The following is a 19,181-nucleotide window of genomic DNA, read 5'->3' as shown; positions in this document are numbered from 1 at the left end:
TATTCTTGTTTTTACAAGGCCAAGTTGCTAGCTCAACACTCAACCTGACTTGGATTCGAACTCAGGAACCTTTGCTCTGGAGTCCGGCGCTGATACTGTTGTGCCACCAAGCGGGACATAGTCTAAAGGACAATTTTTTTTAAAAAAAACAGGCCAATACAGAGGCCACAGAGCCCACCTCAGTCAGAGGTACTCTGACATAAAATGCACATCTGCTTTATTCCATTTGCTGTAATATCTCTGCATCGGATCTATTCTGTTCCAACATTCATTTTGCAGCATAGAGTGCTCTCCCAGACCCAACTCAAATGGGCAGAAAGTACATGCTTTTGAAATTGTAAGATAATTATAGCTTTACAAGGAAGCTACTTCAAAGCCATTACCCAATTACTCTAACATCAAGAACTTTCTTCCATATCCATCTTTAGGGCAATGAACGTACACAGGAGCATGATCAAGTCAGAGGATGACATCAGGAAGCACAAAGAGATCCAAAGGCTTGATCATAGGTTTTAAAGGAAACATCTTAAAAAGGAGGAAGGAGGTGTAAAGTATGAAATGGGGCATATGACTACAGCTGGCTGTAGTGAGGATGAAGCCTCAAGCCACAATGCACCTGTTTATACCTGCCCAGGAGAGAGGTGGCATAGGTGTGCCCCACTAGAAGCATTGTGGCATGGCATCCATGTTGGAACTGGTGTTGCTCGCCAGTGATTGCTTGGCAGAAGACAAGCTGTATTGCTTGTATTGTACTGCTGCAACATTCATGGACTCGGGGACTTGGACTACAGTTATTGTGTGACTGTATTTTACTGACATCTTGTATGTGCTTATGTTGTGTATGACTGGTAGTACTATGTTTTGCACCTTGGCCCCAGATTTGCGCTGTTTCATTTGTCTGTATTCATGGGCATTTATGATTGGTTGAATGACAATTGAACTTGTACTTGCATAAGGCTCCAGAATTAACTTCAAGGATGTTTAAACGACCAGAATTGGAAGAGAGCAAATAGTCAAATTTCTTATTAAAACCATGACTTAAAGGATTCTAAACAAGGTAAAATTAATAGCAAAATTTATAGATAAAAAGTAATATTTTACAATTGACTGAGAAATGGGGAGAATGGGAAAGTAAAGGGGAAATGTTGCTTATAAATTCTGGTGCATTTAGATGACCATAGAGGAGAGGACCATCAACTTCTTGATGTACTTGGCAAAGCCAAAACATCTGAGAAAATTTAGAAAAATAAAATATAGAGAAACAGTACAGAAGTAGTCTAAGTATTTTAAAAATGAGTTTTCTTTCTGGATCATTTACTTTAAAAACAAAATTAAGTTGATTTTATTTCCTTGTGGGATTAAGCAGAGTTCATGCATTTACAAGGTGGCACAGTGCAAAGCAAGGATGTAGCGGACGGCATTTTGTTAGAACTTCTGCCAAACAACCACATTCTGTCACAGTGACTTCACTGTGAGAATATTTGACTCTGCCTCAATGTCACCTGCCTACAGCTGTCTAGTTATGAGTTCCTCATTGCTCAGACCAAATATCTAACCAGAGTGTCTACTTAGACTGAACAGACTGCATTTAGCCACAGACGTTTGCTTAACAGAGAGAAGGCGACAGGCAGACAGTCTTTGCAGTCTGTTTGCTCAGTTTGCAGTCATTTATCTAAATGAGGAACAGGACTCCAAAACCTTGGATCAATATTTCCATCAATATTCTTTCAGGGACATGTACAACTTTTAAAGAATCAACTTTACAAACTCTACAGAGTAAATGCTCACCTCCAATTAGACCAACATCTTTCAAAAAACTACACTGAAGATAAATGGCTCAAATGCAGCCCAAAGCGTATCCTATAACATTAATGCAAACTCAACAGAAGAGAAAGTTAAACGTACACCACAGAGGGCAAGTGTCTAAAGCACTTAACTGATTGTGATCAGACAAGAACTGACACCACTCCAAAGGTGACAAAAAGTTCCTCCAAAGAAGGAAGCCTTTGGTGATGTGGTGCAGTGAAGGAGAAGCAAAAATGCAAACACAAACACCAGCAAATTTGCACCTATTCAAGGGATGAAAAAGTCAATGTCAAGTTTATGAATTTTTGATGGGCTGGAGATCACCCCCTTCACCAAGGGAATGCCCCTTCTCATTATTACCATCCGGAGGGAGGTCGAGAAACCTGAAGGCACGCACTCAGTAATAAATAAATATGTGTACGTAAACCTGATTCTGATCAGAGTTAGGGGAAGACTGAACTCCTCAGGAGGGAGGCAAGCCTGATAGAATCCACAGAGATGGTGAGCAAAGTTAGGTAGTGATGTGAACAGGAAGGCACGACTTTGAAGCAAGTTGGCTGTGTCAAGACTGTAGGCAGCAGGACTGACTGCATGTTATTGGAAAATACCCAAGGTGTTTCACCTGCAATAAATAACATAGCCACAAGGTTTACTACATTACTGCAGGAAGCTTCAAAGTTGTAGCATGAAATGCAAAGCAAGAGAGACTCGTGTCTAGATCACAACTTGGTATCTAGATCCCAATTTCCGTCGGGATCAATAAAGTATGTCTGTATCACTGCTCTGCCCACAACTGCAAGAAATTAGAGCTGTGAACAGCCTAGTTTATCACAAAGGCCTGCTCCCTTCCACCAGCTGCCTACATATCTCACTACTTCAGGAAAACAACGTACATAATCAAAGACTTATCCCAACCTTGGCATTCCCTCTTCTCCCTTCCATTGGGCAGATGATGCAAATAATTAAAAATATGCACCACCAGGCTCACAGACAGCTTTCTGCTATAAGATCCTTGAATGGATTTCTTATAAGATAAAGAATTCCTGATCTAATACTCTACCTGATCATGAAACTTGCACCCCATTTGTCCCCCTATATTTTCTTTCTTATACCATTCTGTTTTCTCCTTTTCTATTACCTTGAGATAATTATGGAATGATCTGTCCGGATGGCATGTAAACATATCTTTTCACCATCTCAGTACATGGGACAGTTATACACTTAACAACATACTGATTGGCTCAGTAGGATAACTGAAGATGAGGTAAATGAGCTGAAAATTAGAAAACCAAGAACTAAGCCACAGTTCTTAATGCGGATGAAAATAGACAAAAGTTAGATTGCATTCACCAACCTGATGCAGAATGTAACATGGGACAGGGCCACAGCACTCAGCTTAAATGTAGCTTTAAACATTTGAACATTTAAGTATTTCAATCTTGCATTAATCTCAGTTTAGCGCAGGAAACTTTCCACACTATTAACCTTCACAACCACAGTGCAGAACTTTCAGCAAGAACATTGCAATAATTCAGCATCCACTGCTTTCCTGCTTTGAGAAATGTGCATTTTCTTTTTTTTTGCATCTCAGTTCAACAGGAAGGTGGATGAATTCAAGCAAAGAGACACCAAGACAAAATTCAGAGCAACCAAATGTGATCTTTTGTCTGCTTGGCTTGTCCATTTGATATTCATGAGATTTTGCAGGATACCTTGCTACAGATGAGATTAAAATAGCACAGCCTACTGTGGAACATAGGATGAGGAATGGACAGTTCACTCCCTCAAGCCTGCTCCTTCAATCTATGAGATCACTGAAGATCTGTTCCTCAGCGTCATCCAATTATTTTTCTCTGAATTTCCCTTTAATCTTTTATTTCAGATTTTAAACTAAGTTGAGCTACATCTACCAAGTTGTGTGTAAAGTACTTCCTGTATCTTTCAGAAAATTTCTAAGGGTGTGGCTGCTTGTCTACAATAATTTCAGCAATGTTAAAAGATTCCTCTCCACCCAACCTGAATACTAAATACTTTGATATTTCCTTAGTAAACAACTTAACCCCTATTCCAGGGAAAACAAGCTTGATTTATGTCAATTTTCTTCCACTCTCTAACAAAACCTTGTAATATTCAGGTGATTCAGTGCCACCAGGTATAAAGTATTTTTGTTTTATTTCACGGGCACTTAAAGGAACTGAGAGTATGTGAATCTTTTTTCTTTTTAAAATGCACGTGTCTGAAATCTGAAGCAAGAACAAACATGCTGGAATCACTCAAATAAGGCTGCGTCAGCATAGGGGTCCTCAACCTGAAACACTAATTCCATTTCTCCTTCCACAGATTTTGCCTGACCAGCTGATGTTTCCAATATTTTGGTGCCAAATTCAAGATGCATCGCAAACTCTGAAATAGTATAATATATGGCTGTTTTCTTTCCTCATTTGTGTATTTTAACCAATTCTCTTTGGATAATTATTGAATAACATACCAGAAATAAATCAGCATGAAGAACTGCAAAGCTTAAATCCAACACTTAAGAAATTGTTCAAAAACAGATCATTCCCATAACCACTTCCATCATCCGCAATCCATTGTTATGACAATGAAGCTATCATCAGAAAACAATACAAAGTGTCAAGTCCTGATGCCCACTTAAACAAATTCATGAATTGTCAATACTAATGCTTTATTCTCAACAGAAATAATTCCTTCATAACATGGGAGGAGTCTAATTCTTGAAAGTATTTTAAAACAAAAGGATTATAATGCAATAAAAATAATCACTTCTGTTTACTGACAGTTCCACCTTCAACCTCAAATCCATGTGAATGATCTAAAAGTTATAAAAATCCATAAAATAAAATACTTCAATGACATTGTTGAATATCTTAAGATATAATTGAATACAACTGGCTTCTCAACCAACTTGATATCACTCTCCTCCCTTGCCTATCACCCAATCTCTTCCCTCCCTCACCTGCCTATCAACTCCTTATTCTGCTTCAATTCTCAACTTCTTACTACTGCCTTCACCTGTATCCACCTCTCACCCACCACTCTTGCTCAATGCCTATAGTCCTCGCTCATGCTCACATTGTTATTTTCTTTCCTTCCTGTTTCACCCTCTTTCTTTCCAGTTCTTATTGAAGGGGCATAACCCAAAATTAACTGTTAATTTTCCTCATATATACTGCCAGATCCACTGATCTCCCCCCTCCCCCCCCCATGTTGCTGCAGTTTTCCAGCATCTGCAGTCCCGTGCCTCCTTCATTTCAGCACTACTATAAGACCCATCAGACCTGTGCAGGTCTCTGATGACATGCTGCATCAGAAAGAGGAAAACATCTATTAAAGTGCCCACTGAAGTTTTGTAGACAGTAATGTCCTTCATTCCACAATCACACGCCACTAGAAACAAAAAAAAAAAATCCAGCAGATAGGTTTTTGCTCAGATTAGCATCATTCATTAATACAGCTTTTTTCCAACAACGTAGATTTTCAGTATGCACTGAGATGTATTCTGCCTGGAGAAAATGTTTGACCAATCACAATGTTATAACTAAGCAGCTGGAAGCATTTGGTCTATATTCTGAGTTTGCTTGTAATAACCTGAATGGAATTCAGATCACAATTTTTTTTTTTTTTTTGGAAGAGATTGATCTTTTTCCTTGCATTTCCCAGCTTTGGTTTGGAGTAGGAATTGGAAAAACTGGGGAAGGGTCAACGTTGTAGGATTTACAAGCAATTGAAACTCAAAGCCCTTGCTGGTTCTCTTCAAAGATTGGTGATCTAAAAATTTTCTCTGCAGGTCGAGTTGATTTAAGTCATGTGCTGAATGCTGGAATTTCCAGCGCAGAATGGAGTCAGAGCAAAAGCCATCATTTGCTATGACTGCCTTGAGGAAGACTGTTGACAGCTGTGGAAGATCAAAAGCAGATCAGGTTGCTACACAAACTACATACCGCATGCCTCAAAGAAGAGCAAGATCAGGCTTCCACAAAGCCATGGAATATGGAGGTTAAACTGTTGCTGTGAGCTCAGCTTGGTAAATGCACTACTACAGTTATGTTCCTTTAAAAATAAAAGGGTGCCAAATTCTTACTCCTTGTCCCCAAGAGAAACTTGCATGGGACTGCACAGTTGAAAGATGTGGGATGGCTGCCTCATAATCGCTTATTCACTTTCCTTTCCCCTGAACATATTACACAGGCCACTTAAATCCAATCATTCACAACCACTAATTAAAAGGCATCTCTCTGGAAACAATGGCGTGGATAATCTTGTTTCACTTCAAATACAGTATTTCCAAAAACATGAACTGCAGTACTTGCCAGTGTTTAATTAGTACAGGCTCAGAGGGGAACCCATGTTGAAGATACTTTCCCATAGATTTTGCTGTGTATTGCATTATACCAATACAACAGAAACAGATATCTCCTAGCCTTGCACTAATTTGAAAGCCAAAATATATAATACAAAGCATTATTTTAAAAAAACAGAATCCTACATTTCTTTCACAACTTTAATGTGACCAAATTTCAGTTCATTTCTTTTACAGGACCCCCACCCTCGTCCTTGGAAATATATGCCTCTTCACTGAAACTAACAATTCTAAAATACAATAGCCAGTAAGTATTTTCTTATAACAGATGAGTGGTAGCAAAGCAACATGTTTCAGAATAATTGAACAAATCTATGCATTCATTGTGTGCCAGGAATTAATACATGAAGGCAAAAATGATCGGGGTTAAAATACAATTAGGAATATTGTCCTGCTCAGGCACTGATGATCATGGCCGCAAATTCCCCTTCCCATGTAATACTCATAACTGAGTTCTCCTAATATACAAATATAGTAGATTCCAATTAATTAGAGGAGCTACTTATTTGGGACGACTCTTAAAGAACATAAACTAATCAAGATTATAGTCAGAATTCTCTTCATTTATTTGGGGCATTATGCCACATAATTGGGACAGGAGACTATTGCCAAATAGTTCCTAACTAGTGTCAGTTGCACACACTAGTGTGGCCATTAGACAACACCATGTTTTTAAACTTCTTAAAACTGGTGTGTGCTTGCGTTCTAAAAGCCATGCTTATTTCTGTCACTGATAGTTGGTGAGAAATTAGTAAGACAATGAGAAATATTTTGCTCACTGCGATATCAATCATTCAGGCTTGGAGATGCCAAAAACAGCTGGGAGTGAAAATGACAAATGAGAAAATCTGCAGATGTTGCTAATCCAAGTGAAACACAAACAGAATACTGGAGGAGTTCAACAGGCCTGGCACTGACCGTAGAAAAGAGTGAGCAGTCGACGTTTTGGACCGAGACCCTTCATCAGAATTGGAGGGGAAAAAAAAGATGAGAAGTCAGAACAAGAAGGTGGGGGGAGGGGAGTAAGAAATACAAGCAATAGGTCAAATCCGGAGAGGGAGGGAGGTGAAGTAAGGTCAGAGTTTTCGATTGGTGAAACATAAATGGCTGGAGAAGAGGGAATCTGATAGGAGACTGATTCACCATCAATAACTCACTCTGAGATGCAAGGTGAGATATCGGCTTTTATTGACTGGAAAAAGGAACAAACAGTGAGTGACCACCATACTACATCCTGGAGACAGAGAGGCCGGGCTCAGACCTCAATCGCCCTTTTACAGGGGTCTGTGGGAGGAGCCACAGGAGCAGTCAGCAGGGAGAGTGTCCAGACAGGTATATGTAGCTCACCACAGAGACGACAGAAGATAATGGAAGAACGGGAAGGGGGAGGAGCACCAGAGGGACGTGATGGACAGCTGAGGTAAGGTGAAAGGGGGAAATAGGAATATGAAAAGGTGAAAGAGAAGTGGGAGATGCATTACTGGAATTTCACAAAATCGATTTCCATGGAACAAGTGCTATACCTGCCCCTACACCTCCTCCCGCACTACCTCTCAGGGCCCCAAACAGTCCGTCCAGGTGAGGCGACACTTCACCTGTGAGTCTGTCGGGGTCAACCAGTGTGGCCTGTTGTAGATTGATGAGATCCAAAGTAGTCTCGGAGAGAGCTTTGCCGAGCAGAAAAAAGTGGGATCTCCCAGGGACCACCCATTTTAATACTTCCCACTCTGACATGTCAGTCTGTAGTCCCCTCTACTGCCACAACGAAACTACACTCAGGTTGGAGGAGCAACACCTTATATTCAGTCTGGGTAGTCTCCAACCTGATAACATTAACATCGATTTGTCCGACTTCCACTGACGTTGCACCCCACTCCTTCACCATTCTCATTTCCCTCTCACCTTATCTTTTTACCTGCCATTTACCTCCCTCTGGTACTCCTCCCCTTCCCTTTCTTCCATGGCCTGTCCTCTCCTATCAGATTCCCCATTCTCCGGCCCTTTATCTCTTACACCAATCGATTTCCCAGCTCTTTACTTCACCCCTCCCCCTCTCCCAGATCCACCCATCACCTACGACCTTGTATTTCTTACTCCCCTCCCCCCACCTTCTTGCTCTGACTTCCCATCTTTGTTTCTTCAGTCCTGATGAAGTGATTTGACCTGAAACCTTGACTGCTCACTCATTTCCATAAATGCTGCCTGGCCTGCCGAGTTCCTCCAGCATTCTATGGGGGTGAAAATGAAACCATTTTACGACTTCAGCAAGTTAGGAACTATGAAGATCTTGAACGTAACGATGATCGTCTTGAACGTCACAATGGAAATGACGATTTGGAGAATGCAATAGTCAAAAGCATTGTATGGAGGCAGTCCATTATCTTATGAGGTGTCTGTGCTAATTTTGTTCATTTACAGTCAAAGAGACATGACAGCATACACAGGATGACTTTTTCCATCAACAACCATTAGGAACTAATGCAGTATTATAGTACAAGCAGTAGTACTGGTGATGTTCTAATGAGCTCTGTATTTTACTTAAGTAATTTGTTACTCGGTTTAATGGGCAGTTTGTCTTTTACATACAGTTTACATTTTTCCCATGAAGCTAGGACTAATTGGGCAAAAATGTACTGGCTCTGATGTGTCCCAATTAACTGGAATCCACAGTATCTCACTCAAATGATTAGTTATTTGGGCCTCAGCATCAATACTCTGCAGTTTACAAGCAGTTGCTGGAATCTTGTATGAACTAGGCAAATTGAGCACAAATTACATTTTTCACCCATTATAAACCTTAGAAATTTATCTCCTTCATCTATTTCACAGATGGTCAAACACTGATGGCCACTAGCTAATACAACTATGTCTGATGGTAAAACATTCCCTGCCTCTTAGCTTTTCCACCACCTTGAAAAGGACAAAGTAATTTTATTCCACTGTAATCTATAAAGTCATCTATAAATATCAGATTGGCAGCCAAACACTGCAAGGAAAATCATTACTTGCAACAACCAGATATGGTGCAGCCTTTCTTCAGCTTAAAGGATGCACTCTTGGAAAATGCCTCATTCAGCACAAATGCAGAAATCAGAAAGGCTAGATAACATGTATTACAAGTCTTTTGGAATAGTTTTTTCCCTGTCATGTGTACAGAAATGAACAGCACATACACCCTCTGTATACTTAAAGATATTAACTGTAACAGATTTTGTTGTGAGGTAGCAGAAGTTGCAATATTAGCTATTCCCAAAGAGTACTCACAAAAGGTTTACTCCATTGTTGTTTCATGTACAACTATACGAACTGAACCATAAAATAATAATTCTTATAAAGTACCTTTCACAAACTTTGGCCATAAACTGCTTTGGGATTGACAAAGTACGGATAATGTTTTGAATTAAGAAAGGTAGAAATCAATCAGCAAACAGCAAGTTGTCAAAATAGCAATTTGTTTTTTTTTTAAAAAAAGAAAGTGAAGCTTAATAGATTTATATTGGATTGGACGTTTGGAGTGAAAACTCATTCAAATCAGTTCCTTAGGATCTTTTACATCTACCCGAGGGAACAAGCAGAGTCTCAACTTAGTCTGATCTGAAAGTGGCTACATCTGATAGCACAGGACTTGCTCAGCAGTGTTGAAGTGTCAGCCAAGATCTTCTACTCAGTTCCCTGAAGTGGGATTGAACTATAACCTTCTGACTCAAATGCTAGACACTGCCTTACTGCAGCAAGCCTGATAAATGTGATTGTGATAAAATGTGTTTAAGTTAATACTTCTTCATTTTGGTTAAAATTTTCATAGGTACAGGCCCCAAAAAATCAATTTGCACAAAGTAACATTGAATCATGAACATTGAAAATGGAGAGATATTTGTTGATTTTATGGTCTTCTTTCAGTTCAATGAGCAAGTCAGACAAAAACGTGCACACAAGCCTAAAGAGAACAGAAGCCTCTACCTTTCAAGTCCTTCTTCAGTTTACGGAGGTCCTTCTCAAAGTCCTCAAACTTTATCTGTGAAGCTTGGAACAAGTCTTGCGGTTCTGGCAAAGGGAAAACACTTTTTTCTGTACCTGCATCCTAAGACAAAATAGCTGGATTTTAAAAACTATATCCAAATTCATTAGATTAGATGATAAAGTTCATAAAATAGTCACTTAATGCTATAATAATCACCAGAATTATAAAAGCATTCACAAAAATCCACATACCTTATCAAAATTATGCAGATAATATGATACCAGGTAGAAGAGGAGGTTAATACTGTTGTCCTGAAAGAGTGAGAGAAGTGTCATTATGTACCGATTATCCGCACATTACTGTTGCAGGTTCAGAAATTGACAATCATCTCCAAAATCACTACGTACAGCCCATTCCCACCCCAAACCTCTTCAGCTGTACTGTATTTTGTTATAGCGTGACAGGTTGGTCTTATTATTCTATTGAACTCCAGCAGGCAGAAACTAAACTGGTGGTCCACCCAAAAGAACTCAAAAAAGAAACACACACTTGCCTCCTGCAAGTTTCCATATGTGCTGCCCCCCCCCCCACCAACCCCAGTGAGCTGCCTTCTTCAAATGATTCTTGTGCGCCTTTCTAAATTTACCCCTTGCACTGGCTTTAAAGAATCTTGCACTAATGAGCTAAGGACGGGACAGAAAGCTGAAAACAGGGTGAAGAACATTAAACCCATATTGCCTAATTGTTGGCAACAGCAAATACCAACTTGGCCACTTCCCTAAGCAAGGATTCTCAACCAGGGGTCCACAGGCCCTTGGTTAATAGTAGGGATCCATGGCATAAAACAAAGGTTGGAAACCCCTGCCCTAAAGGATTACATGAGGGGAGAGGGTCAACTGAATAAATGAGCCTCCCAATTGTAGTGATTCCTTTGGGTCTAGTGACAAAGGGAGATTGGATGGAGGATATGATCCAAGGGGACATCTCCATCCGCACAACTTACTAAAACTTTCAGAATGTGCATTGCCAAAATAAGTCAGGCTAAAATGGCACTCTTTAGATTCAAATGCTCTCCCCAATTACAAGAGAAAGTATGGGAAAAAAAAACAAAATTTTAAGGTAAAATATAGCAGATGCTGGAAAGCCAAGGTACAATAAAATGCCTGAAATTCTCAGCAAGCCCAGCAGCACCTGTGAGTTGTAGTATTTCTGATCACTGACCTCTCCAAGAAATAATTCATCCCATGTACATTGTATTTTGTGCTTAGTATAATTATGTAGCAACACAAACAAAACTAGAACTCAGTTGACTATTCTAAGCATCTGCATTGCAATGCTGAGGCTATGGCTTAGAAATGAGTCACTCAAACCATGTTTTATCAGGAATACTGGAAAAAATATCTGAAGCCATTTCTCCACTATTCATTTTTAAATTCATTTACTTTGACTGACATGTAGGGGTTATTGATGGTGTGCAGAAGGGAAATTAGCAAAACCAGAGATCATTAACCGATAAGTACTTCACTGCTGTTGTTATTCCAACTATTCATGTCAAATCAGCTCCCACACCGTCAAGGAGTATTAACTTTTCTAATCCCTCAATTAGATCATTGGGATTCACTGCTTAAAGTAAACAAAATAATCATTTCAAAATTAATTTCAAGGCTCCCATTTTAAGCCATAACAAGTTCAAAGACTAGAGCTTGTCTCTTTTGTCAAGGGATGGAGGGGACAGTGTATTGCTGTTGCAAAACATCAGTGATGAACCATCCACTGGAAGTTTAAAGGATCAAAGCACAAGGACTGGGAACAAAAGTGATACTCTAGACAAACTGGGAATGGTAAATACAAAAGATAACTGAAATTTTCAAATACTGTACACAGAATCTTTACTTTGGGAAGTTAAGTAGCTGATTAAAATTAAGAGTACTTGATCAGGAAACAACCTGGCCAGGCAGGAGATGAAGGAAATATAGACAATATACAAAATTAGGTCACAGACAAAAAGAGCAGGACACCCAAAATGATAATTACTGGATAATTCTGGTGACACGTGCCAGTGAATATAGCTTTAGGAAGCAAAGTCGCATATTTTTGTGAGCAAAGGTGTAACAGTGAGTGCTTTTGATTTTTGATTTGGTGAGGTGAGACCTGCGCAAGCGGAACAGGTTGTACCTGGAGTGTAATCAGTTCAACATCCTGACATGTTCAAAGGATGACATCAGTCCATGGGGCACAGTAGCAGCTATTTAAACTAATTTGGCAAGAGAATGGGATATAGAATAGATGGACAGTTCAGGAGATTGGGGTGGGGAACAAGTACAGTCAAATATTGAAGAAAAATGCAAACACTGATAATCAAGTCAGAAATATAGAATACTGATCACAATATAATATTGTTACCAAAGATATGGCTAAAAGACTGATAATCCAACAGTTTAATGTCATTTCCACTACACAAGTGTAAAGTAGAACAAAATAATTGTTACTCCAGATCTGATGCAGCACAAAAAATTAAATAGCTTATATACAGATTGTACAGTATGTACATGCATAAAGTGACATTAGGTATATGAGTGAGTGTCTGTTATAAGGTGCATAGGATCTTTAGGTGCTACTGCAATTTGACAAGCAAGTCCATTACTGCAGAAATATGGGAGGATATCCTGAAAGATTCTTCAAAAGGCCCATGGGTCAAGCTTAGGAACAAAATAAAAGGGGCTGATCTTCTTGTTGGGTGCATAGCATATATTAAGCATCAGCAGAGCGAGCAGACATTTGGACAAATGCACTGCAAGGGTCATTGCAGCGGATTTCAGATTCCCCCAATGGAACCATGTCTGTGGAGCCATGAGGGAGGAGCTGACCAAAGTTGACTGGAAGGATACCCTAGCAGGGATGGCAGTGGAACAACAATGGCAGGTATTTCTGGGAATAATGCACAAGGTGTAGGATCAGTTCATTCCAAAGAGGAAGAAAGTTTCTAAGGGGAGTAGGGGGTGACCGTGGCTGACAAGGGAAGTCAAGGACAGTATAAAAATAAAAAAGTAGTATAATACAGCAAAGATGAGTGGGAAGCCAGAGGATTGGGAAACTTTTAAAGAGCAACAGAAGATAACTAAAAAGGCAATAAGGGGAGAAATGATGAGGTACGAAGGTAAGCTAGCCAAGAATATAAAGGAGGATAGTATAAGCTTCTTTAGGTATGTGAATAGCAAAAAAAAATAGTTAAGACCAAAATTGGGCCATTGAAGACAGAAACGGGTGAATTTATTATGGGGAACAAGGAAATGGCAGACAAGTTGAACAGGTACTTTGGATCTGTCTTCACTAGGGAAGACAGATGTAACAGATGTAATAATGGCCAGAGGACCTCAGGTAACAGAGGAAATGAACAAAATTCACATTAGGCAGAAAATGATGCTGGGTAGACTGACGGGACAGAAGGTTGATAAATCCCCAGGGCCTGATCGTCTGCATTCCAGGGTACTTAAGGAGGTGGCTCCAGAAATCATGGACACATTGCTAATTATCTTCCAATGTTTTATAGATTCAGGATCAGTTCCCAAGGACTTGAGGGTAGCTAATATTATCCCACTTTTGAAGAAAGGAGGGAGAGAGAAAACAGGGAATTATAGACCAGTTAGCCTGACAAGAGTGGTGGGGAAGATGCTGGAGTCAATTATAAAAGATGAAATGGCGGCACATTTGGATAGCAATAACAGGATCGGTCCAAGTCAGCATGGATTTACGAAGGGGAAATCATGCTTGACTGATCTTCTGGAGTTTTTTTGAGGATTTAACTATGAAAACGGACAAGGGAGAGCCAGTGGATGCAGTGTACCTGGGCTTCCACATAGGAGATTAGTGGGCAAAATTAGAGCACATGGATTTGGGGGTAGGGTACTGACATGGATAGAAAATTGGTTGGCAGACAGGAAACAGTAGGGATTAACCGGTCCCTTTCAGAATGGCAGGCAGTGACTAGTGGGGTACCACAAGGCTCGGTGTTGGGACCGCAGCTATTTACAATATACATTAATGATTTAGATGAAGGCATTAAAAGTAACATTAGCAAATTTGCAGATGACACAAAGTTGGGTGGCAGTGTGAAATGTCAGGAGGATGTTATGAGAATGCAGGGTGACTTGGACAGGTTGGGTGAGTGGGCAAATGTATGGCAGATGCAGTTTAATGTGGATAAATGTGAGGTTATCCACTTTGGTGGCAAGAACAAGAAGGCAGATTACTATCTAAATGTAGTCAAGTTAGGAAGAGGAAGTACAACGAGATCTTGGTGTCCTTGTTCATCAGTCAATGAAAGTAAGCATGCAGGTACAGCCACAGTGAAGGAAGCTAATGGCACTTTGGCCTTCATAACAAGGGGAGTTGAGTATAGGAGCAAAGAGGTCCTTCTGCAGTTGTACAGGGCCCCAGCAAGACCACACGGAGTATTGCGTTTAGTTTTGGTCTCCAAATTTGAGGAAGGACATTCTTACTATTGAGGGAGTGCAGTGTAGGTTCATGAGGTTAATTCCTGGGATGGCGGGACTGTCATATTTTGAAAGATTGGAGCGACTGGGCCTGTATACACTATAATTTAGAAGGATGAGAGGGGATCTGATTGAAACATAAGATTATTAAGGGATTGGACATGCTGGAGGCAGGAAGCATGTTCCCAATGTTGGGGGAGTCCAGAACCAGAGGCCACAGTTTAAAAATAAGGGGTAGGCCATTTAGAACAGAGTTGAGGAAAAACTTTTTCCACTCAGAGTTGTGGATCTATGGAATGCTCTGCCTCAGAAGGCAGTGGAGGCCAATTCTCTGGATGCTTTCAAAAAAGTTAGATAGAGCTCTTAAAGATAGCGGAGTCGAGGGATATGGGGAGAAGGCAGGAATGGGGTACTGATTGCGTATGATCAGCCATGATCACAGTGAATGGCAGTGCTGGCTCGAAGGGCCAAATGGCCTACTCCTGCACCTATTGTCTATTGTCAAAATTATCTGGGATTGTTTTAGTATAAAAGTTGCAGAGGGAGTGGGATTATTAAAGAACATTCAGGAGAACTTTTCAAGCTTGTACATAAATAATCCAATGAGAGAAGTAAGAGGCAGCTCTGGACATAAACTTATGGAATGTAACTCTGCAAATGGGAAAAGATATTTTAAGTAGTTATAATAAATACAATTTGTGAAATGGATGTCTGGAAATTAAGCTACTGTACTGAAGGGAAAGACACATTTCAAATCATTAGACTGGAAAAGGAAGGTAGAGTAGGTACTTGCAGCTGAGTCTACATTTAACAAGTGGGAAGCATTTAAACGTGAAATGAGAGTTCAGAGACAACGTATCCCAATAACAATGAAAGGCAAGTAGAGCAAGTCCAAGGAGCTCCAGATATCGAAGAATTTGGAACGCTTGATCAAGGTGTACAGGAGGTATACTGAAATGTAAAAAGGGGCGTCATTCAAGGGAAGAAAGCAAAGACATTTGAAAGAAACTAAAAGGTAAAGAGTGGGTACAAAATATCACAAGATTAAAGGAATTACTAGAACAATTTATGTCAGATATGTCAGAGTAAGAAAATAATCTGAGCACAATAGGGCTTGTCAATGATAAAAAAAAATGTGGCCATGTGTGGTGTGGAGCAGAAGTGGATGAAAAGAAGGTTTTCAATGAACATTTCTCTTCTGAATATTCATCAAATCAGAATTTGAGAATTCACTCACAGAGATGAAGTTGCAGAAATCGTTTCAACAGTAGTGGTATTAGTAGGCTTTAACCATAAGACACAGGAGCAGAATTAGGCCACTTGGCTCTTCGAGTCTGCTCCACCATTCTGATTCTATTCCCCCAGCCCCTTTCTACTCCATATCCTGGCCTTCCCACTGTAATCTTTGGAGCTGTGGCCAGTCAAGAACCTAACAAGCTCAGCTTCAAATACACACAATGACCTGGCCTCCATAACTACCTGTGGTAACAATTTCCACAAATTCACCACCCACTGTCTAAAGTAATTTCTCTACGCCCATTTTAAATGGACACCCCTCTATCCTGAGGCTGTGCCTTCTTGTCCTAGACTCTCCCATAATGGGAAAACATCCTTTACACATCTACTGACTAGGCCTTTCAACATTCGAGGTGTTACAATGAGATTCCCCTTCATCCTCCTAAATCCCACAAGTACAGACCCAGAACTATTAAACATTCCTCGCATGATAACCCATACATTCCCGGAATCATCCTTGTGGAACTCCTCTGAACCCTCTCCAATCTCAGCACATCTTTTCTTATGAGCCCAAAACTGTTAACAATACTCAAGACGAGGCCTCACCAGTGCTTTATAAAGCCTTAGCCTCATATCCCTACTCTTGCATTTTAGTCCTCTTGAAACAAATTCTAACATGGCATTTGCCTTCCTCACACCCTGCAAGTTGACTCACAAGTCCCTTTGCATTTCAGATTTTTGGATTTTCGAAAACAGTCTGCACATTTATTTCTACTACCAAAGTGCATGACCATGTATTTTCCAAGTGTGTATAAATCACCAAGATCTGAGGAGAACTTTCCCAGGTTGCTATAGCAAGCAAATGTGAGATCACAAAGACGCTGTCAGACGTATTTAATTCTTCAACAGACAAAGGTGAAGTGCCAGATCACTGGGGGTAGGAAATACGGTACCCTTATTCAAGCAGGGTAGGAAAAAAAAATTATGTCTCAGAAAATTTAGCCAGATCATTACAGGCCCATGAGTCCAATGAAAGTGTTAGGAAAGTTAGTTTGGGCGGGGGGGGGGGGGGGGGGAGAGAGAGAGAGGTGCCACAGGAAAACCTGAGAGGCAGGATTAAATTAACACGTTGAAAAACAGGGATGACTCAAAGATAGTAAGCATGGCTTTGTTAGGGAGAGATGACTGAAGAAAATTGATTGCATTTCTCAAAGACTTAGCAGTATGTACCAGTTTAGTTTTGTTTTATATGTTCTAGTATACGGATAAGGTCCCTCAGAAATGGAAGGCTAATCCAAATTGTTAGAATACTTGGGATTGAGGCATAAAAGGACAAATTGGATCTGAAATTATCTATCACCGAGATCATCTTTCTGATGTCTGATCTGAGCAACAACCTAATTTCTTGACCATGCTTGCATGCATTGAAATGCTGCTCTCCTGTTAATGAAAACATGCCCTCCTCATCCACTCTGTCCATTATAAGTTCTGGCAATTGAGCATGGCCTGCAGGTACAGTAACAGTCAGTTCAAATGTCATCATGGTATTGTGTTTCATTTCTGCACATCGTTCCAAGTTTAGAATTCTTTGAAAATGAATTTAAGGGAAATACCGATCAGAAGCTGAGACTAAAAATGATCAAGACCTCATTCACTGGTGATGACTCAATCTGCTTTTGCACACATAGCCAACTTTTTGAGTAGTGATTCAGCTCATTTTAAATATAACTTTTAATCTAGCCAGAAGATTCAGTAACTGGAAATAAACTGAGGCTGTTCTGTGCTACTAAAGGAAATGAACTCATGTTAATCGTTTTAATAAGCTATTTTTGACCTATGTGCTTATATCCATCACAGTCAGGAGCTACGATTTCTCAGTCCCACATCCCAACCATGTCAAGCTTAACTGATGCAATAAAAATATTCTACTAAATCCACACTTCACCAGTGACAGTTTACTGTTTCTGAAGACATTCCAATTGCCCAAGCCTCCTCATTAAACTGAACTGTCCACTTTAAATCATCTGAGTGATGTGAAATGATGTGAGTGTTGATCATGTCTACGCACTCACAACTGCAGAGCTTGCACAATGAAAATGTGAATTATATTTTTAGTTTAACATTCAAAGGCCCTACATTTTCCCCAGAAATATTTCTAGCATTGCCTAAATCAATTGGGATTAAATCCAAATTATGCAAGTAGGTTTTTATCTGGAAGCACACGCAGAACAGGTCAAATTAGAAGAATTTAGCATACAAATCCATCTTATCACCTGCTGAATCACATTTTACCAGATACTGCCTGATGCGAGTTTCATCAAGAGGATTGTCCTGACATTCCTTGAGGCCAATAACGAGATCCTTACATTAATCATAATTTTACCATAACTATAAATATCTAATGACTGGAGTTTTACTTCTATATGAGGCCCTCAACCTTGTGTGGTTTGGAGGTTTGTATACCTATATGACTCAGAGCTATGCTTGGCTGGAGTCGAGGCTTTATGCTTTGGCTCTTGGTCGGGTCACCCATGACAAAAAGGTTAAAGGGTAGGGGCCAGAGCAAGAGTGGTCTACTGGTCCTCCAAGTTTGGGGGATCAGCTAAGGGCAAGCAACCCTGACCGGTCCAAAAAAAACGTTAGGGAAACAGCAATGAAACATCCTTCTGCATCACAGTAGCTCAGAACAGACAGATATATAGGACCTTCATTGCCGTCCTAAATGCTAGCAGGCATAGCGGGCAGTAAGAGTTGTACTGCTAGAAATGGACCCTTCACCGAACCCCATCGATGCTAACCTTATTCCTCATCTATATTAATCCCATTAGGTTGACATTCTTCTACGACTTACTTAAATGATGGCCTGTCAAAGCATCTCAAACAGTGCAAAGAGGAAGTCTACAGATGCTGGAAATCCAAGCAACACACACAAAATACTGGAGGAATTCAGCAAGCCAGGCAGCATCTATAGAAAAGTCGATACCCTGGCCTGAAACATCAACTGTACTCTTTTCTTAAACTAAGTGATTGCATCTGATTCCACCACCCATGTTTCAGATCCGGATATCAACCACCATATAAAATGCCTTAACTTCCTGCACAAGCCTACCATGTGGAAACTTAATCAAATACCTTACTGAAGTCCATATAGACAATGCTGACTACCCTGCCTTGATCAATTGTTTTAATTATCTTCTCTGAAAACTCAATCAAATGAGAGTGGCAAGACCTCCACCACACTATGCTGACTATCCATCATTGGCATGTTGTTCCAAAGAGACAAAATTGACTCCAACAGGATTTC

General features: G+C 40.1%; 1 protein-coding gene across 1 annotated transcript in view; it reads right to left on the bottom strand.

Annotated features, from left to right (window-relative positions):
• Nucleotides 1–19,181, bottom strand: part of LOC132403320 (formin-2-like) — a 392,743-nt gene that overhangs the window by 93,110 nt on the left and 280,452 nt on the right. Inside the window, 2 exon segments of the mRNA XM_059986771.1 lie at nt 10,148–10,268; nt 10,400–10,459. Of these exon segments, the coding sequence (XP_059842754.1) occupies nt 10,148–10,268; nt 10,400–10,459 (181 nt within the window).

This window comes from Hypanus sabinus, chromosome 12 (assembly GCF_030144855.1).
Source record: "Hypanus sabinus isolate sHypSab1 chromosome 12, sHypSab1.hap1, whole genome shotgun sequence".
NCBI classification, from domain to species: Eukaryota; Metazoa; Chordata; class Chondrichthyes; order Myliobatiformes; family Dasyatidae; genus Hypanus; species Hypanus sabinus.
Note: the sequence above shows the minus strand (reverse complement) of the source record. Positions and strands in the feature narration are given on the sequence as shown.